The following is a 22,427-nucleotide window of genomic DNA, read 5'->3' as shown; positions in this document are numbered from 1 at the left end:
AAAATAAACATGGACTGTTACGCGGATCAATGCCTCTTACAGTTCCTACATACAGGAAGAATTTTTGTTTTGATCGTTGGTTGAATATGCATGATCTCGTCATGACTGGTGTGTTCAATAAACCAATGAACATCCCAAAATTGCCTATGTGAGATGCTTGAAGGATACTTTACAGGACAGAATGGGCATTTTGCACACAAACATAAAATATGTATTTTTTTGTTGAAAATTGTATTTTTTATTGTGCAAAATCGTACTGTCGTATTTGCTTCTAAAAATCATACAAAATATGACTATATCGAACCGGTTGGCAGGTCTGTGGAAGCCCATCAAATAACCATAGAATATTGCTCAATCGCATTTATGAACATGGATAAGTTGAGTCTGCACATACATTATACAATATAATTCATGAAATACCAATGTTGATAGCAGCACTTTCTTTTACATATGTTTGATTGTATACTGGGCTTAGAAATCTAGCATACACAAGAACAACAAAAAATGCGGTTGTGCTAAAAATACTATCATAAAAAGTTTGCATCTCTGTAACATTGGACCTTTACATAGATCTTAAACTTGAATACAAATACATGTATATGCTATTGGTGAAGTCACTATGGAGATCAAAATGTAAATGTAGGTGAATAGGAATAAAAATGGATGCTATGATGATTATGCGAATAGATATATAGATACAAATCATGGATGTATAAAATGATTTGACAATCTGTAAAAGTCGAAAGTATTAAGGACATTATCATTCCTGGTTAAAAAAAATTGATTGATTAGAACTTCAATGATATTTTTATTTTTGTGCAGAAAGTTAAACAAAATACTTAAAGAGCAGCATATAGGAAGAACGAACGATTTTGCAGTACTGACGAAAGAAATTTCAAGAAAATATTATATTCTAGTTCTATAAAAGCAGATTTTCTACTAAATAATGAATAGCACAATCGTTGAAGAATCTAATTATATCACAAAATGATTGAGGAGGTAGCATAGTACGATACTGTACAGTGTGTCCCAGTAAAAAAACGAAACCGAGAAGTATCGATGTTGACGATCAGCCATGCACCAAGTCTTTTCGTCTTTTTTGTGCATGGCTGATCATCAACGTAACGGAGTTGCATGTAAGTCTTTTTGTCAAATCCGTTTTTTGCTACGGCAGGCAGCCAGTGAAAACAAATTTGTTTAATCAAATTATGGAAATGAAAGCATTACTTAAAACAAACAGAACTTTGTTATTCTTGACTCATTTTTCCTGATTGAGGTGTCATATAAAAGGGCAGAAAATGAACTTTCTAGGAATGTGATTCTCTCTTTGAAATTCAGATACCGCCCTAAAAATGGTTGCTTCAACTGAAAGAGGACGATCTAAGCTTTACAAATATGTGTCATTTATTTATTATAATTGTGATTAAGTTATAATAAAACATTGATAAATCCCGGCTTCGTTTTTTCTGGGATGCACTGTATAGTCAGTCCTTATGGGAGAATTAAATCACATATCATAATCATTAAGAGCAATACAAATCAATTTGCTAGCACTCTTGCTGATTTACGGTACTTGCTTTATTGATATGTGAAAAACACTAAAATGATTGCAAAATTTGACTTTATTGTACCATGATCGAGATTCACTTCAATACACTGAAGGTTGTTTTTGCTATGCAAAGGACAAATTCGACATACAAAACAAAACAAAACAAAAAATAATGTCAGTGCCATGCACTATCATAACTCAAAATCTAATTTGAGCTTGAAAACAAAGAACTAGAAATCGTGTAATAATAACACAAATTGTTCATGTGATGACAGTAGGCTTCTCAATACCAGTAAACTCCTTAAATTGTGAAACCTCTAAAGCAATTTCCACTAGAGGGCGCAATGCATCTTGTGAATCCATGCCGTATTTTGATTGGTCGGACTCGAAGCTGTCGATGTACATGCGAACGGTCTTGCCAGAGCTGCTGGTTCCACTCAACCGGAAAATCGCACGAGAGCCGTCGTCAAAGATCAATCGAATACCCTATATTGGATAAGAAGAAATACCACAGAAAAAATGAGTTGGAGAATAATTCTCTTAGTTTATATTCCATCTACATTTACAAGAGAATTTATGGATAGGCATGATGCAACTAGTGGAAAGTCACTGGAAATGATAGGATATGACTGCAGATTGAGGTACACGGTACACCTCTATTAAACAAAAGAAGAATTTTCAAAATTTTATGATAGGCAATATTTCAGTGATATATTCTTCATCCGTACATCATTAAAAACCTCTTAATATGGCCCATGTACAGCGATTAAAGGGTAATTTGTACCAATACTTCTTTCCCAGACAATTGTCTACTGCAGGTCATCAAAAAGCTATTAGTTAAAGATATTACTAAGAATTACGACAAGGTTTTAACAATATGGCAATTGAAGTTCAACATTTTATGAAGACGGTATGATGATGACAAGTTCAATTGCATGGTCATACAAAAAGCAATCCATTGACATACATTTGTATGGCATTATGTCCTATCTAAGTGACTTCCTGATTTAGGACCAATACCTAATTATGGGGAACTAGCAAATTGTTCTATCCTTAGACCTCCTGGTTGTGAGGCAACTATATAACAGATGAGCCAATTATATAACCGATGAGCCAACTATATAACTGATGAGGCAACTATATAACCGATGAGCCATTCCCACTTTTTCTAAGAAATACAGATGCACTATATCAGATAAGGATTCATACCTGTTTCAAAGTGAGTCTGTGTTCAATAGGGTCTGTGTATCTGTAGTCGTCAGCCTGGGCTATCGTGAAGGTCTTGGATCCCTTTGTGAATGACCTCCCGACTAGTTCCTTGACCTTGTCTTTGGACACCATGTCACGGAGGTTGTCCATCCACTTAGTGGCCGGTTCATCAGGTACACCTTCAAAGTCCCATCTAAAACAAAAGTACAGAAAGTACTCTCATCATGTCAAGTCAAACAATCTGTAAATCAATTAGAAATATGATGACAATTAACTGCATAACCACTATTAAACAGCGTCTAATTCTAGTTAAACCTTAGAAATTTGTATTCAGACAATTTAACAAGGAAATACAGATTTTGTCGAAAGATCATGTCTCTAATATGAAGTCACACAGTGAATTGACAGGACAAAGGATAACTATCAATTATCTTTAATCCAACATTTCTTGAACAATGGTTTTGAAAGATGTCAATATCCCTACTTGTCCACCTAGGTAATGTGCTATTTGAAGTTGAAGTTGGTGGTGGAGGTTATTTTACCTGACTGCTAAGAAAGCATAAATGCTTGTAAGTAAGCAACCAGATGGCTGACGGCTTAAGGTCCTCTCCGAAGGACCTCGTAATGAGGATTAATGCCTTACCAAAGGGCACTAGCGCATCGCCTTGGTTTCAAACCCGGGTCACCAGATTACGAGACCACTGCTCTACCAACTGAGCTATCGCGCCTCCCACAATGAGCTATCACGCCTCCATGAGGTTTTGTTTTTGGACTTAAAACAGATGCTACTGCATTTAGCAATGCTGCTGCCTGAACTGGCCAAAATTTAGTAGTTGCTTTGGTGTCAGAACAAGTGTGTGTACTTCATCTTGCAGACGCTCACCCTCAAGAAAGATTACAGAGAGTCCTTTTCAGGACCCCTCAATCCTCCCTCTCTCTCACATGGTGCACCCGCAAGCCTACTGTATATCTAAATCACCATGCAAGCCGATACTTACAAGCAGCATCTGACACTCACCTTGTGAAGAAGTTGCGCCCGTACTTCTTCCAGTGTTCCTGCAGGACCTGTTCCATGGTCTGGCCCCTAGAGGCTAAGATCGAGAGCCAGGCCAGGACCGCCCACAGACCATCCTTCTCCCTGATGTGATTGGATCCGGTCCCAAAGCTTTCCTCGCCACAGATGGAGAGTCGCCCAGCATCCATCAAGTTCCCGAAGAACTTCCAGCCTGTGGGGACTTCAAAGAGCGTCATACCGTCAATAGATGCTACCCTGTGTAAAGAAACAGTCAAATTCAAGGGTGAATTAACTGATTTAGATGGGCATTTAAAAAATCTGAAAGCAATGAGGAACCAATGAAGTAGAATCGACAAATGATGGTGTTTGAACATAAAATTTGAAATGTTAACTCCGCTGTTTAGGTCTTCAATATGCACATCATGAATTTAACCTTATTATTGGTTTAGAGATTTAGTGTGAAATCCTAAAAGTCAATTTTAACCATGAAATCTACCTTTCTGAAGCTAAATTGTGGAGAATATTTCTAAAGTGTACTGTGTCTCTTGGTAGAGGACTCACTTTTTTTCTTTGATTTTGTTTAGTTTATCAAAGACTTTAAATCGCTAAACTCCATTGCATTCTATGTATCTGAAGATCACCTAACACAGTATTCAGTTGATGCAATAGAAATGACTCTACTCTTACCTATCCATAGCACCACTTGTTGGCATACTCCTAGCCAAGCCCTGGACAGGGTTCTTCTTGAAGTATGGTATACAGCTAGCATTGGCTGAAATCACTGCTACGGAGTCGCTGGGGTTGACAAAGAATGCGTTCTCACCAAGCAGCATGTTACGATCCTGTAAAGGCAATTTCATTTATTTATTTCACTCTCTTTTAAAAAACATCAACTGTATATATTTGTTCATTATCAACATAAGATAAAAGGAAGTGGGGAATCATGAAATCCAAAATTGGCTTGATGAGAATGATCCCCAAATAAATACTTAGCATAAACAAGATACAAACTTATTTTATATAAAAAAAACCATTGTAAATACACTCACAACAACAGAGGACAGAGGAAAGATAAAGATAAGATAAGATAAAGACAGTTACAGGAAGATAAGAAGAAAGAGAAGATAAGAAGAAGGAAGTTCTACATAATAAATGACAATTTCATTTTGTTCCGCTGAAATAACCCTCATATATTTGAAGCGTTTCAATGTATTGCACTGTTTTATGTCATCTGGCAAACTATTCCAAATTAATGGGCCATGGAAAAATATGGAATCTTTAGAGGTGATACATAAGATTAGCGCAAATTAATTAGCTCACATGTACAGAGTATCTGGGGTTTACGACGAATGCATTTACAGCAAGTAGAATGTTAAGATCCAACAAACACAAGGAATTGTATTGCAATTCCAATAAGCAACATAATGTAAAAGATATCATATAGGCTAACTGCAGCAGATTCAAGGGGCAGGGGCTAAATTGCCTCATGTTTTTTCATAGAAGCATGAAAAAAGTACTCCTGCTATGTGATAAAATCCCACCCCATTAATTATCTCACAAAATTCTGTCAAGGTAAAAGTGCCCTAGCTTCTTTATGTTTTAAACCCTTAAATCATACCTTTTAGGACAAAATAGGTGCCTCTTCTTATAAGGATAGATAGGCCTACATTGTATATCTGTATTTGAGTGCTTTGTTCCATGGGGGACTGCAAATGAGACAGATGTATAATCTGAGTGAAACAACTAGCCCAACTTGTGTTCAGGAAACATGTAATATACAAATACGTACCCCATCTCCATCAAATGCAGCCCCGAAGCCATACGTTCCCTTCTTCATGAGTTCAACCAGGTCAGCTGCGTAGGTCAAGTTGGGGTCAGGATGATGACCTCCGAAGTCCTCACTGGGGTCGCAGTTCAGGCAGGATTCAAGAGGGACTTGCAGCTCCTGGTGAAATGTCCGCTTCACATAGGGCCCCATGACTATGATGAGGGAAAAAGAGTGATTTAACATTCTCGCCCTTCAGTATATACTTCACAATCACAAAAACATGGGCCCCCAAAATCTCCATCTGGGACCCGTTTCACAAACCCTTTTTCAATGACAAATGACAAAAATCAGTGACAAATCTGCTGATAACCAATCAGAATCAAGGATTTCAGTAGCTTATAACAAAAACTGTCATTTGTCATTTATGACAAGTTTTGTGAAACACTCCCCTGGACCCCTCAAATTAAAATGTTCTAGTACTAAGGCTCATTCAAAGCATTGCATACAGACCCTAGAGATTTCACTGAAAGAAAGAAATTTAGTGTGGATTTCTACAATATACAAGTTGGCATTGAAAGGAGCAGTGGGTTAGGGAGGACCTTTTCGCAGGTATTCTTGGTGTTTTTTTAAATATAAGTTCCCTCTTGATGAGCCTATCCACTTCCAAAATTACCTCACGACTGGCACGACCAATTCAACAATGAAAACAAAAATCTGATTTTGAGGTATACAAGTATCATCGGTGACAGGGAATGAATGGGTTAAGCCTGTCTGCACTAGTTTGGCCAGAAGGGATTAAACATACATGCAAGGTCACTGGCAGGTGGTTATCTCATCAAATTGGCTCTCAACTAACATAAGAAAAAGGGCATCATGTGGGATCAACGGGTACCGCTTAGGCATTGTTTTCTACATAGAGGGAGCAAATAGCTACAAGTAGTACAGTGGGCCTGGGGCTTTAAGGGAAATATTCTTCTTTGACAGCTTACCTCCGTGCATAGAATTAATGACCACTTTCAAGCCACTGTCCAGTAATTTCTTGATGGCCCCAAAGTCAAAGATCTCCTTCATCAATCCTAGATAATCCTCTACACAATCTACAATCTGAATCAAGAATGAAACCAAAGAATACAGCATCGTCACAGGTCAAATTGTTACTGGGAAGGTAAATCAGTCAGCCTGGCTGGGTTGTCAAAGCTATTAAAAAAATGTTTAACACAATGAAAATTATAGATGACACGACAGAGTTTAGAATGGTCATGCATTGTGTCTGAACTGGGAAGGCCTGTAATTCAATACTACACTCATATTATCATATGCACCCCTAATTGGGAAAATGATTAACTACATTTAAAATTTTACTTCTAAATATCATCAAAGCAGGTAGATGTATTTTCTGCAATTAACATCCTACCAAAAATACATACTACTACATGAATTAAATATTGTGGCTGACTCTAACATGTGCACCATGCACCTTTGTAATAGTTTTTGTTTTGTTTGTTGCCTCCTCTAAAGAATGCAAAATCCTAGTTAATCATCCCAATGTTGCAATTATCAGCAAAAAGATATGATATGTACATGTAGCTACTTTATACAGGTTGCATGTAACTAAAAACCAACAGAGTATACTGAGAAAAAATGATGCAATTTCAGAGGGTACCCTTAGAAGTACCATCCTGCTTAAATTTCTAAAGAACAACTAACCCATAAGATAAGATGAGATTAAGATAAAATAAGATCAGATTTTATTTGACTCTAATTACTTCAGGGGTATGAGAGCACATATTTACAATACAATACAGAAAGATATATAAAACAAAGTAAGATATGATAATAAAATACAGACATGATATATACATTTTGATATTTCTAAAACACAATAAGCATGAGTTAAAGATTAAGTATACACTATACAGTTTTAAGTTATAAGTCTAAAATATCACGTGGTTTGGTTCGTCTACCACTACGAGTAACTACACTTTTATTAACAAAAATAGGACCATGCCTTTCAGGCTTAGGATCCAACGAAAAGAATTGTATTATTACTGTTATGAATTTTACGAGTTTTCTTAATTGTTTAACACTAGATCTATTAAACAATTTGTCCATGTGAAATGTGCTAGGTTTACTCACAACAAACTGTCGATCTAAGTATAACTGAATTTCTTTCTTGAAAAAAGGGCAGACAAAAATAAGGTGAAATTTATCTCCAAAAACCTTTAAATTACAACAAGGACATTCAATACTGAATACCCATTGAATATTGGATTCTGGGATTCCTATTGGCTTAATTATTTAAATAATACACGGATCACATTTTTCCTGTCAGCAACAAACCAACAGTAGCACTGACCTCCACAATAAAAGGCTTTCCATCCACTTTGAATTCAGATGTCTTGATCAGGCCAAGATCCACTTCAATGCCTCGACATAGCTTGTATTCAGTAATCTTCTCACTGATTTCATAGATCTTATTGGTGATGTTTTCTGGAGCAGGCCCTTGGGTAAGAAAGAGTTTCGGATGAAAATGAGATCAATTCACCTCGGTACATGTTGTAGATTAAGGAAGGGAATACCGGATGAAGAATAAATGGGAAAGCCAAAAGGTATTTCCTTGGAAGAAAAAAAAAATTAAAGGCTGATAGAAACACATCATTACAGCTACATTGATATGTTTTCTTAAACTATTGTCACTATTAGGTACCGTAGTCAGTAATTTCGTATTAATTTTGCCTGTGATTTTGTAATTGAGAATATCATTAAGAATGTCTCAATTAATTACCCAGTTAGTTTAAATCAAATTATGTCAAGAGGGATAAATAAAATCCAAACAAAGATTTTCGGAAAGAGACATAGAGGGAGGAAATGAAGAGAGAGAGAGGGAGAGAGAGAGAGAAAGAGAGAGAGAAAGAGGGAGGGAGGGAGAGAGATAGATATAGAGAGAGACGGGCAGAGAGAGAGAGAGAGAGAGACGGGCAGAGAGAGAGAGAGAGACGGGCAGAGAGAGAGAGAGACGGGCAGAGAGAGAGAGAGAGAAAGATGGAGAGATAGAGAGAGACAGGTAGGTAGAGAGAGAGAGACAGACAAATAAAGACAGAGACGGAGAAAGATACAGGCACATAGACAGACAGTGTGAGAGAGAGAGAGAGAGAGAGAGAAAATTGGTTTCCATATATATATATATACCTCCATTACTTGTGTTATATTTGATACCAAAGTCACCATTGGGTCCGCCAGGGTTGTGGCTAGCTGTTAAAATGATTCCACCGCAGGCTTGTCGTTTACGGATCAGGCATGACACAGCAGGCGTAGAGAGAAGACCATTCTGTCCGATGATTAGCTTTCTTACCTATTAAAAGTATTAATACAGATAACACATGAAACAGATTGACCCAACTGCTCTAGGGCTATTTGGATCAAGTGAGTTGAGTGATGCGAAATGATCAAACTGAAACTCGAATGAAATCTTTGCAAGTTGGTCTAGAAATCTAGATCTACATCGAGTCTACAAACTTACTCAGTGAAAGCTTGAGTTGGTGATAGAAAATGTGCATCTCAAACAACAAAAAATCAATGTATATCTTGATTCGTGATTACCCTTATCATTTTTTGTTGTTGTATTTTGTTTATTGTATTCATTCAATAAAAACATCATACAAATAAAAATTATTTCAAATTGCATTACATAACTTATAGAGTACACAGATTATGTCATAGATAATGACAATATTTTGCACTCTCATCAACATTAGGTCTAGATAATATTCACTATAGAAGAACCTTTCAAACTCGAAGCTTCACCTGATACACGCCTGGGGATTTGTTTGCACAGGGGTGTGCTTCTCAAGCCTCACAACCCCCTCAAAAAAGACCCATTTATCACAATTTTCAGGAGTTTCTTTTATTTTAATTTTTTTTTTTTTTTTTTTTTTTGGGGGGGGTTGCATATGGCAAACACCTAAAAAAAATTGCAAATTAAAAAAAAAAATAACCCATTTTTATTTTATTTTTTTTGGTTAAAAGTGGGACCCATGTTTAGAGACTTTTTGTGAAAAAGTAACCCATTAGAGCAGCACACCCTGTATGTCCTAATATGTGAATACTCCCCCCCCCCCCACCCCCTCCCCCCTCAGGCCGGCTTTATACCCATGACTTACTGCACTGCATAATCTATTGAACAGTTTTTTTTAGACTTTGCATGAATCTACAATAGAATATCAGAGTGGGTCACTCATTCACAGTCAGAAACAAATAACAGAATCGACTGATCAAATCATCAATTTAACAGTAGCCAAACACTGTACATTTCGGTAGAATAACAATAAGAGGCCTTACCCCATTTGCTGCTGCAATTTGAATAATGATGTGGACTGCTTGCCGCATGAAGTACCGACCGTCCCCGCCCACTACCAGGTCAGCCCCGGCTAACTTGTCCCCGATCGCTGCGAGGGTGCTCTGTACGAAATTCTCAGTGTAGTTCGGGGTTATAAATGTGCTTGTCGGCTTGCGGAGACCACTGGTGCCAGGTTTTTGCCCCGAGAAAGGTGAAGTAGACACGACCTCAGATGTTAAAGCCATTTTTTCCTGATGTTGTTGGTTAAAGTTATTTTAAAATAATATTTTTTTTTTAAATTAACCGAGCCTTTGGCATTTCAATGTCCGATCTTCTGCTTGAAATGTGTACGTGCAATTTTGCAAATGATTAGGTCTCCCTCTAGTGTTGATTACAAGTAGATGTCATAATTTTGTGTGTACTGTCTTGTGAATTTTCACCCCGATTTTCACTGTTAATTGCTCCTGGGGATGTTTTCTTTCTTTTTTAAGTGTGTGTCTCATCAGTTCCTGATAGATGCAGAACGCATTATTAGCACAGGGAGCAAGTTTACTAACCACAGAACAGAGCGAGAAAAAACAAAACAAAACAAACTAGTAGAAATTTGCTCAGTTTACCTCAACTCTCTCTCTCTCTCTCTCTCTCTCCCCCCCCCCCCCCCCCTCTCTCTCTCTCTTCCCCTTCACCCATATAAAGACATACGGGATATGGGTTACTTTTTAACCACAAAAATATCCCTAAACATATCAGGGATATGAACATAATTCGTCGCTGTTTTCACGAAGTGACGGTAGTGAAAAAAAATTGCATTCACTTTGCGTTACGATTTTCCTCACTATACCGTCACTTCGTGAAAACAAGGACGAATATGTCCCATTTTTCATAAAAATATCCTTATTTATATTATAGTATTATTGTTGTATTTTTTCAACTGTGAGAAAAATTCCTTAAAAAATGGGTAGGGGATTCGCGAGGTTTGAGCGGCACCCCCCCCCCCTCTTCCAAACCAAATCTGAGTACCCCCCCCCCCTCCCCTGGCTTCTCTCCTTTTCTTCCTTTCTCCTCTTTCACCGGCCTCAGTTCTTAAATTCTTAATTCAGTAAATTTCTTTTCCGATTTTCAAGCTACCAAAAAAGGCCGCGGGAGGCCGGACAGCGGACGATTTGCACCCCCCCCCCCAACCTTTCCACTCCGTGAAAGGAGGGTAAGCATTCAGGGGCGGATCCAGGAATTTCTTCCCGGGGGGGGGGGGGGGGTACAGGGGGCGGGGGGGGGGGGGGGGTTAAGAGGACATATATACATTTTTTTTTTTGGTCCAAAAAAAAAATCGCAACGACTCAGCCAGCCGCTGAATAAGCGTGGGGGGGGGGGGGGGGGTAAGAGAACATATACAGTGCGTCCCAGAAAAAACGAAACCGAGAATTATCGATGTTTTATCTTAACTTAATCACAATTATAATTGATAAGTGACACATATTTGGAAAGCCAATCCTCCTCTTTCATTTGATGCAACTCGTATAATCCATATTTCACGCATGAGTGATTAAAATGAATTTAAAGAGAGGAAATCAAAAAGACATTTGGCGGACGTTATCTGAATTTCAAAAAGGAAAACACATTTCCAGAAAGTTGAGTTTCTGCCCTTTCATATGACACCTAGCTCAGTCAGGAAAAGGACATTATAGGCCTATATATAATTTTTTTGCTCCCGAAAATTTGAAAATCGCGGGGGAGGGGGTTGCACTAGGCCTACGCCCGGGGGGGGGGGGGGTACTCACTCAGTCACATATTAGGACATACGGGGGTGTGCCACTCTAATGGGTAACTTTTTCACAAAAAATCCCTGAACGAAAATACAGAAAATTGAGAAAAGGTGTTTGTTTTTTCCTCAAGAAAATGCCCCCAAATGCCCCCTAATAATGGGTAGGGGTTCAAGGCTTGAGCGGCACACCCCCGTCCACACCAAATCTGAGTACCCCCCCCCCCCCGAGCAACTACGTGTTCGTTAATAAAGCAATTATGCCATGGCTATACCATTGACCTACTTATAAAGAGAGAGCCGACCTTACCCAAATCAGAGGCGAACGAACGAAAGAGACAGAAAAATTCGGTCTATATGACCTACTATACCAACCCCTTAGCTTGCAAACTAACTTGAAACTGGACCATGACAATTTTAGTTATTTACTATACTTCTCTGCAAATTACTTATTATATGTCGATACCCCCGCCCTATTTTATATGATATTTTTTCCCTCTACCTTTGAAACAGTTATTTTTGTTAAGGTTACTATACGTGTTTGTCTAGCAGACGACGCGTTAGCATTACCGATCATAAATTAATAAATTATGTTAATATATTGTATTTTTTATTTATTTATTTAAGGAATACAATAATAAAAAATTAAATTTAAAATATATTTTTTTAATAAAAATGTATTTGTTAAAACTTTAGCATAATACTATTGATATAAATCTATGTCATTGTAGTGGTTGAGCCTATATGGTTACCGATAAACAATCTGACAAATTTACAGGAAAATGATGAACATGTTCGAATAATTTGGCAGAAATACAGGAACTAATACATTTCTGTTGAGCTTTATAAGAAATTGAGATGATTTACAGTAGTGAGATACCTCTTCTGCATTTTCACATTTTATTAAGGGTAAGATTAAAGTGCACGTTTCCGATCCCTGTAGACTGCATTTTTCTTTTCAGTCCCACTTGTTACCAAATATGTGTGTACTATAGGGCCTATTAAATGCGCAGCTCGAACATAGCCATATTATTAGGTGCATTACTATCCTGGCTGTGTATTAAAAGCTGTGCTATTGATTCTCAACTTTTCAAACACCACTGTACAAATCTCAACTAATTTCACTAATAATCAGTAGACTTTAGTGACAATTGATGACACCTAAATATTATTAGCAGTCTAGTCTCTACAGTCTAGAGTAGACCTAGATATCTAGTCCTATTAGTCTAGACTCTAGACTTACTTAGACAAGTCTCTAGATCTAGACCTAGTTTGTTAGAAAGAATAATTTAAAAATTCAAATTGTGAGTCTACTGTCAACTTGCTGATCCACCGTATCGGCATGATTGTGTGCATTCGTATGTTGTGAGTGTAGACCTAGACCTATTTACCTTTACCCGAGATTTTGGAAGAATGCTGTGTTCTCAGTAGACCGAATTTTCCGTCTCTTTCGTTCGTTAAGCCTCTTAAGTCTTATTTGGGTAGGGTCGGCTCTCTCTTTAGAGCCGACCCTACCCCAATAAGAGGCTAACGAACGAAAGAGACGGAAAATTTGGTCTATGTTCTCAGCAGTCATGCTTCCAGTTCAATTTCATTTTCTTCCTTCTCGTAGTTGGGTGTCTTCTTGGTAAGTTTGTCTGCTCAGTTCTGCGTCAGGTATTCTACTCATATGGGGAGCAGAAACGCTTGTCCTTCCATACTCAATCCAGTCTGGCTTTAAAGGCATTCACCGTGGTAGCAGTGACTACCTCTTCAGGAAGTGTGTTCCAGTCATTGATGACTCGTTGGCTGAATGCATCTTGCCTAATCTTTGTTGAGCATCTTTGTTTTATGATCTTTAGACTGTGGCCTCTTGTGTTGCTAGTCGAGTGTTCAAAGAAGGTATCAACTGGGATGCGTTCAAGTCCATGGATGATTTTGAAAACCTAAATTATGTCGCCTCGATGTCTGCGATTTTCGAGGGAGGGAAGGTTGAGCGCCCGAAGTCTCTCTATGTAAGGACTGTTGCGGATGTCATAAATCATTTTGGTAGCTCTCTTCTGCACCTTCTCTATGGTTTTGGAGTCTGTCTTGAAGCGAGGGTACCATATGGAATCTCCGTAATCTATGAGAGGTCTGACAAGGCCTTTGTATTGACTATTCATGTATTCAAATGCTGCCTATTAACACGTAGTGCAGTGCTAAAGGTCAATACGCATTAGCATTGACTCTCTATGCTTTGCTGGAGTGAATTAATTTGCCATCTTGTTTTGCAATTACAACCACGATGCCTTGACTGACAATAATGCTAGTGCCGGCAAGTGAATGAGTAGTTTGAACTTTGAAACAGACATTATTCTTTATGATTTCTTATCGACCTAGTAGTAGTAGTAGAGGCTAGACGGACGGTAGACCTACATGTAGATCTAGTCTAGACCCTAGTAGTACTTGCCTAGATGATACTTGATAAATGATAGCTCTAGTCTTGATCAATTATAATTTTATTTATTTCTCCAGTCCATTCAACCACTGCTTGGCCTTGGAATGGTTGGGAACTTGGAATTTGCATTGCGCTTTGCCTTGGCATGAGCCATTGCATTGGCCATTTCTGATTACGACTTGGAGTCTTGGAGTTGGAGTTGGGCAGTTTAATAAAGTCAAGCATGCCCATTTTTAATAAATGTTGAGTTAGATCTAGGACTAAACTGATTACTTTTAAATCATTTTTTTTTCTTCTATAAATTTCGACAGATTTGAGGCTACTAATATTTATTGCAATAATGCATTCAAGGGCATATCTACTTCTGGACCGGGAATATTACATGCTGCAAAGAGATCCAGTATGGGTGAGTTGACAACATGAAGTTAAAAAAGAAAAATACATTAACAAAATTACATAAATTAAAACTGTTCACATGAAAAAGCATGCTAGCAAGTTTACAACCAGGCACTACTACTTCTTCTACTTCTATGACGATACTCAACAGGATCCATAAGTTTGGATTTATGACAGTTTATCATTTTGTTTTTTAATATAACAATTTATATATTTATGATTCATTGTCAGAAAATAATTATTGTACTTTATAATATTATTGTTTTAAAAAAACTCTAAGCTTACATGAATGCAGAAGAAAATAAAAATCAAAATTTACCAGAGGAATTAAGTATAAAGAGACTAATATTAGAGCAATTTAGAACATTTTTTCGCAAATAATTGTCCACATGAAAATTTTAATGATATGAATAGCATTCGTTAATAGATCTAGCCTAATGTATTTTAGAATATAATGAATTTGTCATTTTGTATTTCTGCAGGGAATAAATGCCCACCCACTTTCTGAAGACAATATGATGGAGTGGACTGCTACAATACGAGGATTGAAAGGCACAATTTGGGAAGGTAAACTAAAAAGTATATCTTGACTTAATGACTCAATAAATGTGCAAAGAACAATATCAATTCTGCTGCATTAATTGCTCAGTTTTGTGTCATCTAATTGTTTTAGTAAAGATCTACTGAGAACTGGATTCATGTTTTAATATACATGTAAATATTGCTTGCCCAAATATTAAAGAAATTCCAGCGAATGAGATTAAAAACTGTAAATTAAGAGTCGTAATACAATAATTTCCCTTTGAAGTAAATGTAGACATGTGGAAAATGTGTAACTACATACACCATCATTATGACATGTTGCCTTAAGAAATGATTAAGAGTAAAAAGTTTGATATTTAGTCAAGTTTAGAAATGCAGTTGACATACTCACCTGTATTCTCTCTCTCTCTCTCTCTCATTAAGGTGGAATATTTGTTCTCAGTCTGAAATTTGATGAAAATTTCAACTACAGGCCGCCTGATGTCCGCTTTCATACCATCCCATTCCATCCAAACAGTAAGGCATTCATATAGTCCCAACCAAGTTGAGGCTCATTCCAATATGGCACTGGAAACTGCTGCAAATTGGCTGCCGCAATTTTTCACATGTAAATGAATTGCAACTGAATGCAGCAAAGGTCTTGCACATATATTCACTTATCTCTGTGTTATAAGATCAAAAACATGATGAAACGGTTTTGCGGTATCATATCTGAATGTTGCTTTAATCACCATTAGTCTAGTTAAATTTCATCTTTTTGAAATATTTATTAGCCATTTTACTGTTCCATCATTTTCTCTACAACTTTGTTAGATCATTAAAGAATGACTGAATAATCTGAGTATGAATGGGCCATGATATCACACTTTCAGATACATGAATGTCTTTTTTTAATGGAGCTTTCTACTAGTTCAGTAATGATAATAATAATAATTGGACTCATATACACAGGCGCCTTTCCAGAGGACTAGAGGTGCTACCCCTTAGACAATCAACAAATGAAAAAGACTTGTACTGGTATGATCGACTTCAGATGTTTTTGGAAGAAGTCAAGTAATTTACTATTTCATAGAAATACATGTAGTTTATTGCATATAGACATGGGGGCAATGGATTTAATAGTCAGGGATGAATGAAAACCCTGGGCATGAATATATACATCGTTGCCGCAATATCCAGTTATTCAGTAACATGAATTTGTTATTTGAAAATAGCTTTGTACTAGATCAGTATATCGTCCTTGTTTTCACGAAGTGACGGTAGTGAGGAAAATCGTAACGCAAAGTGAATGCAATTTTTTTTCACTACCGTCACTTCGTGAAAACAGCGACGATATGTGTGTGTATTGATTAATAATGATTCATATATTAGTTCATATTTTTTCATTTTTATAGTTGATATGCAGACAGGCTGTCCATGTGTAGAATTCCTAGATGATGTTAATTACTGGAAAGAGACATACAGTTTACAAAGCATCCTGCTCGCTATTCAGGTGAGGCTTATTTCTTTAAAATTATGGAAACATTCATATTCCTGCATCAAGAAGAAAGGAGATAGATAAAGGTAGATATAGATTTGTAATAAAGAGATAGATGAAAGTGAATGCAGAATGAAGCTTTATAGTGGATTAAGAGATGAGGTCAGGGATTTAAAAGAGAGATAAGTGGAAAAGAAAAAGAGAGAGAGAGATATATTCATAAATAGAAAGACGGCTATAGTAATAGAGTAAAGAATTCAAAAGAAACTTGTGGTGAACGAGTGACCAAACGTAGAGGCAAAGAATTATAAGCAACCAAGTGTTCTATTCATTTTCTATATCCATGCAGTCTATGTTATCTAACCCAGTGGTGGAGGGAGCAGTGAATGAAGAAGCAGTAACTATACTTCAGAACTCACCAGGTCTTTACAAGCAGATGGTCATAGACTGTGTCAATGCCAGCCAGAAGGTCTTTGGTGAGTTTTGCTCTTTGATTGCTTTAGAAGCAGAAGGTTGCTATGGTGACTCTTAATTGTACAAAGATGGATCAAAGGGGGAAAAGTGATTAGTTCTATGAATATATTTTAAAATATTAGTTTTAATTTTTTGATTTTTAAATTTTTAAATTTTTAAAAACACAAATATATGTAGAAGTGTTCTGTGTTATTCCAGCACACGTGGGCATTTATAAGTAAAATATTGCTATCATAAGGACTAGAAGCCAGTTTGTTTGGAGGCAAGGTTGTTTGATTTATTGCAGGCCTATCAAAGAAAAACTTTAGAGTTGCTTAGTTGGAATTATATCTACCAGTAGTTTCAACAAAATTTAAGAGAATCAGGTTGTTCACATATATCTATAGAAGATAAAAGGAAAGTAGAGTATTATTTTGCAAAAGAAGCTGATTTTTAAAGAAATTAGAAGTGAGTTATGTTATAGATTTCATTGCTTTAATAATCGGATTAATCTTAATTTCATACCACCTCTTGAATTTTAGTAGTCATAAATGGAATATTGAGCTGATTTTTAGGGATTTTACTTATGAGTACAAACAAACAATTTCATAAAAATTAAAGTGTCTTCCATGTTCATCACAGTATTACTTATTTTTGTAACTGTGCATTGATGTTTAATAACATTGCTTTCTGAACAAAGCAAAGCCTTAGTTAATCTGTGATATTCATTTCAGTATATTTTTTCCTTTCTTATGAATAATACAGCTGGTGAAACCATTGCAGCAGAAGGATCGAGGGTTCATTTTGAAGGTGGCGCAGGGGAGAAACAAGACCTTGCCGAGGGTGGGGCTAACTCTGCTCTGAGCATACTCAAGATGGCCAGGATATCATTTGATGAATATCTGACGACATGGACTGGAATAGCAACATCAAAAGCCAGAGCTGAAATGAAAAACCCGTGTAAGTATGTTTAGTGTAAGCTATTGTAATTTTCGAATTTAGGATCTGTCCAAAGTGCAAATTTATACATTTATTTGTTAATTATTTAATTTATTCATTCATTCATTCAATCATCATTTATTTATTTATTCATTTATTTATTCATGTACACAATTTTTTTTTTTAAATCTGTATATTAACTTATTTTTATTCTTTTTTTCAATTTCAAATAATCCCAAATTTGAATGCTGTCTCAAAAGTTGAAGTGTCATGGACTAGATTGAAGATTGAAGGTTCCATGAAGATGTTCCACAAAAGCTGCAAATTAGTCCTCACCTGAATAGATACTGGTATTCCACAAGCTATAGGCATATAATGTAAACAAGTCATGATAACGAACAAACTCCTTGGGCCTGAGGAATTACTTACCATTATTGAAACCTTGTTAAATCTTAGCTAAAAAAAATAATTGAATATAAAGGAGAAGAGCAAGCAAACTACAAGTATATTGAGAGTTTGTTGTACCAGTGATCTTTGTAGCAAATTTCTGCCCCAGTTTTTCTCAAGTAGTTAACTCATGTTGCTTCGATCTTCAAATCTTTTAAAATGTTATTCGTAATCATCATATGTTTACGTTTTCCTTCTCAGTATTGGAAGCCATCAGTAACGATCCTAAGCTGCAAACAGCTCACTTTAGTCTGGATATGGAGGAACTTCAGAATCATATGAAACAACAGCTAGAAACGTAAGTCTGAAGAAAAAAACATTGGAGATGCCATCAGGGGGGTGTTTCACAAAGATCCTTAGTTGAACTTATCTCTAAGTTGGACTTAAACATTAAGGAGAGCCATTTGTAGCCTTAAAATAAAATATATTCAAAAGCAATAATTCAAGTATTTTATATTTTTCATAAATTCCACATCATAACATGAACTTGATGAAAAGAAAATATGAACGAATTTAATCAACATTTTATGCCTTTTAAAATATCTTTTACAAAATATTTCAAAGATGCTGACGACTTTCCATAATTGTGAAGTCCAAATTAGAGATAAGTTCAACTTAAGATCTTTGCCGTGAAACACCTCCCTGACCATATAAATGTCACTTCCTCCAAAAGAAATTGTTTATTTCATATATTCCTCAAAGCATAGAAAGCATGCTTTTGGATAAATGAGATATGTTTTTGGAGATGAAGAATTGCATGCATCAATTTTGTTTGAGGATGCTGTACTTATGTCTCTATACCGATATATTTAACAATGCAGTCTTTATAGTAATGCATATTATATAGCACTATTTTCAAAGGAAGGCACTTTTATTTATTAGAGATAGCTTTTAAAGGTAAAGACCAGTTTTAGAAATGCCCCAATTTCAAAAAATGAAATGGAAGCTCTTATTACCAATCATGTGAAAGAATATGTTTTGACTAATACATGATGATAACAATTTTGCCGGGAAACCGCCTACTAATTGATATATTTGGTAAATTAGTTTATTTATTGGACTGTGAGAGATAAACACATATGTGTCACGCAGGTGTACGTAGTCCCATATACATGTTTCTGCGTACAGTGCTTGTAACTTTACGAAGACTGCATGGGCCAAATTTCTTATCATTTTGATGATTCCAGAACCTTGAAGTACACACCAATACTTATATGCTAGATGATCAACCTTTTCTGATCGATTCCACGTTTCTTTCACAATTCAATGCTTGCCAGTCTCAAGATCAAACAAGGATTCATCGTTTTGCAAGAAATGTCAAAAGAAAGCAGAAATTTTATGTTTGCAAAGTAATTACCATGAACTTCATCTAGCTACTATAGAATTTGATAATTTGAAACCTTTCTTTCTCATGTTTGTCATCTTGCATGATGTACATTATATGATTGCTCTGTATAGGGTTTCTTTATGATTTTCTCATTCTCATTTCTTTCCATTTCAGGCATAATTCTTTGATGTATGGTAAGTTTGGTCCCAAACAGTCTAACAAGGAGCCTGATGGCAAGGATAAGAGATTGGATCACATCAATAAAATGAGAAAGATATACCTTCCGAAAAGAACAGGTCAGTTTGATATCAATTTATGACTCGTATCAATGAAATATGAATTGATCGAATGTGTAGGTTAGGTATTTTGTGTGCAAAAAGGTTGGTTCGCTTACTAATTTTCAAGTGGACGTGTCATTTCAACACTGATTAATTGGTAACATGTCAATGCTATTATGAAAGACATCATCATCATGATCATCATCATCATCATCATCATCATCACCATCATCATCACCATCATCATCACCACCATCATCATCATCATCATCATCATCACCATCATCATCATCGTCATCACCATCATCATCATCATCACCACCCTCATCTCATCATTATCATCACCATCATCATCACCACCACCATCCTCATCATCATCCACCCTCATCTCATCATCATCATCACCACCACCACCATCATCATCATCATCATCATCACCACCCTCATCATCATCATCATCATCACCACCACCACCACCACCACCACCACCACCACCACCACCACCACCATCATCATCACCACCACCACCACCACCACACCACCACCCCCATCATCATCATCATTTAATTTTAATTTGATTTTATTTATTTATTTCTGTTTGATTTTCTTTTTCTTTTGCATTTTTACAAATATATAACAAACAAATATTGCAAATTTACACATGACAAAAGAATATATGTAGAATAAAGTAAGGCTGGGTATAACTAATCGAGAACATCAAACAGGAGGGTTGACAAAATAAGCAAAGCTTGATAGTATGACTACCCTCAAAGGATACATAATGATACAAATATCATCATGTGATGTCAGCATCCAGGATGGAGTTCACTCTTTGATGCCACTTTATTGCTCTTTTCATTCATGACCTTAGGAATATCTTCTAACTTAATTAAGATTAAGAATACGGGCAATATAATTTATGGACATATATTACGGAGTGTTGGCTCAGTCAGTAGAGCGTCCGCCTCACAACCGGGAGGTCGTGGGTTCGAACCCCGGCCGCGTCATACCAAAAGACGTTAAAAGATGGGAGTTGTTGCTACCTTGTTTGGCGTTCGACAATAAGGGATAGAGCAACGTCGATCCGGCGCTGCTCAGTGGCTGCCGGGCTCACGATCAATTGGGCAAAAAGAATTTCCGTTTCGGTTTAATAAAATTTGGAGTGGACTATTAGGCTATTATTATTATTATTATTATTATTATTATATATATTTACATATACATGCAAGTATTTGCAAGTTATACATACGAAAGGCAAATATAGGCATATTGCCTTAATAATATGTTTGTAATGATTATGCACTTGTCATTTGTAAGACGCACCTCTTGACCCCCGGGAATGGTGCGTCATTGTACCGATGTGAGTCGTACATTAATTTGATACCATGACGCACCTTCCGTCACAGAAAGTGACACACCATTACATTCCATCGACGCACATTTGAGTCAAACATATGACACACCATTTCATGAAAATGACTAGCCAATGACGCACATTTGAGAAACACTTCTGCTTGGAGAAAGTGACGGTCCCATTGACACACCAAATGACGCAACGTGGTAAAGTGACTTACTATGACGCACATATGGGTCAGTATTGTGACGGACATTTTGCGGCCATGACGGTACTGTGCGTCGCGATTTTGGGGAACATGACGCAACCATGACGCACCATCCCCGGGGGTCAAAAGGTGCATCTTACAAATGACACCTGCATTACTGGTATTGTTACTAGTATTTCAGCAGAAGTCCTTATTTAGAAAAGATCTACCGGTACTTCTTATAACTCAGGTCGCAGTTTGCTTCACAATGTATGATGTACACATGACATATTCTAGATTCTAACAGACTGACTTCACTGTTTTGTTTTATCTGACATGAACAGTTCCCCCTCCATCGACGGCCCCCAGCGAAACAGAAGATGCATGGGAGAAGGAGGTCGATGACCTGGTAGCATGGAGCAATGACCTCAGTGAAGACCACCTGAAGTGAATGGGAGCTAGGAGGCATTTGAGCTCAAAAGAGAGAGACTTGCATATGATGAACAAAATGAATCATCCAGTTTTAAAGATCTGGGCCGGGTCGTTTCATAAAAATCCTAAGTTGAACTTATCTCTAAGTTGGACTTAATTAAGAATTATGGAAAGCCGTTAGCATCTTTGAAAATATTTTGTATAAGTATATTTTAAAAGGTATAAAATGTTGATTCAAATCATTCATATTTTCTATTGTCAAGGAGACTTTGTGTTCTTGATATATATATATATATATATATATATATATATATAATTTTAAGGCTACAAATGGCTCTCCATAATGTTAAGTGCGACTGATGATCTTTGTGAAACACCCCCCTGTGCTTATCATGGAGCCACGTTGTGCTTGATGATCACAATTAAAGAACCACAATCTGCTGAATGACTATACCTGAATTGAACAAGAGACATATAGTTTCAGCTCAAAAGAGAGCTACTTATTGAACTGTTTTTATAATGGAACCTCACTGTACTTG

The 22,427-nt window shown here is 36.7% G+C and overlaps 2 protein-coding genes across 3 annotated transcripts; one reads left to right on the top strand and one right to left on the bottom strand.

Moving 5' to 3' along the window:
- Nucleotides 1-1,459: 1,459 nt before the first annotated feature.
- On the bottom strand, nucleotides 1,460-10,223 carry LOC575075 (phosphoglucomutase-1). 2 transcript variants are annotated; one of them, XM_775491.5, is made up of 9 exons: nucleotides 9,880-10,221; nucleotides 8,731-8,893; nucleotides 7,898-8,043; nucleotides 6,531-6,645; nucleotides 5,563-5,753; nucleotides 4,461-4,615; nucleotides 3,777-4,028; nucleotides 2,759-2,951; nucleotides 1,460-2,035 (listed from the first exon to the last, which is right to left on the bottom strand). In XM_775491.5, the coding sequence occupies exons 1-9, from the start codon at nucleotides 10,120-10,122 to the stop codon at nucleotides 1,811-1,813; spliced, it is 1,683 nt and encodes a 560-aa protein (XP_780584.4). In that variant the 5' UTR covers nucleotides 10,123-10,221; the 3' UTR covers nucleotides 1,460-1,810. The 2 variants fall into 2 exon arrangements, with proteins under 2 accessions (XP_780584.4, XP_030851453.1); XM_030995593.1 differs by lacking the exon at nucleotides 1,460-2,035 and having other exon boundaries at nucleotides 2,891-2,999; nucleotides 9,880-10,223.
- Nucleotides 10,224-12,367: 2,144 nt separating this feature from the next.
- LOC100890194 (ubiquitin-conjugating enzyme E2 U) lies at nucleotides 12,368-22,071 on the top strand. The gene is made up of 10 exons (XM_030996792.1): nucleotides 12,368-12,545; nucleotides 14,367-14,461; nucleotides 14,934-15,018; nucleotides 15,418-15,510; nucleotides 16,389-16,486; nucleotides 16,821-16,947; nucleotides 17,690-17,884; nucleotides 18,512-18,608; nucleotides 19,812-19,933; nucleotides 21,801-22,071. Exons 2-10 carry the CDS (start codon nucleotides 14,396-14,398, stop codon nucleotides 21,905-21,907), a joined length of 990 nt encoding a protein of 329 aa, XP_030852652.1. The 5' UTR covers nucleotides 12,368-12,545; nucleotides 14,367-14,395; the 3' UTR covers nucleotides 21,908-22,071.
- The last annotated feature ends 356 nt before the right edge of the window (nucleotides 22,072-22,427 follow it).

Source organism: Strongylocentrotus purpuratus, unplaced genomic scaffold (genome assembly GCF_000002235.5).
Source record: "Strongylocentrotus purpuratus isolate Spur 01 unplaced genomic scaffold, Spur_5.0 spur5_scaffold_3, whole genome shotgun sequence".
Classification (NCBI taxonomy): domain Eukaryota; kingdom Metazoa; phylum Echinodermata; class Echinoidea; order Camarodonta; family Strongylocentrotidae; genus Strongylocentrotus; species Strongylocentrotus purpuratus.
Note: the sequence above shows the minus strand (reverse complement) of the source record. Positions and strands in the feature narration are given on the sequence as shown.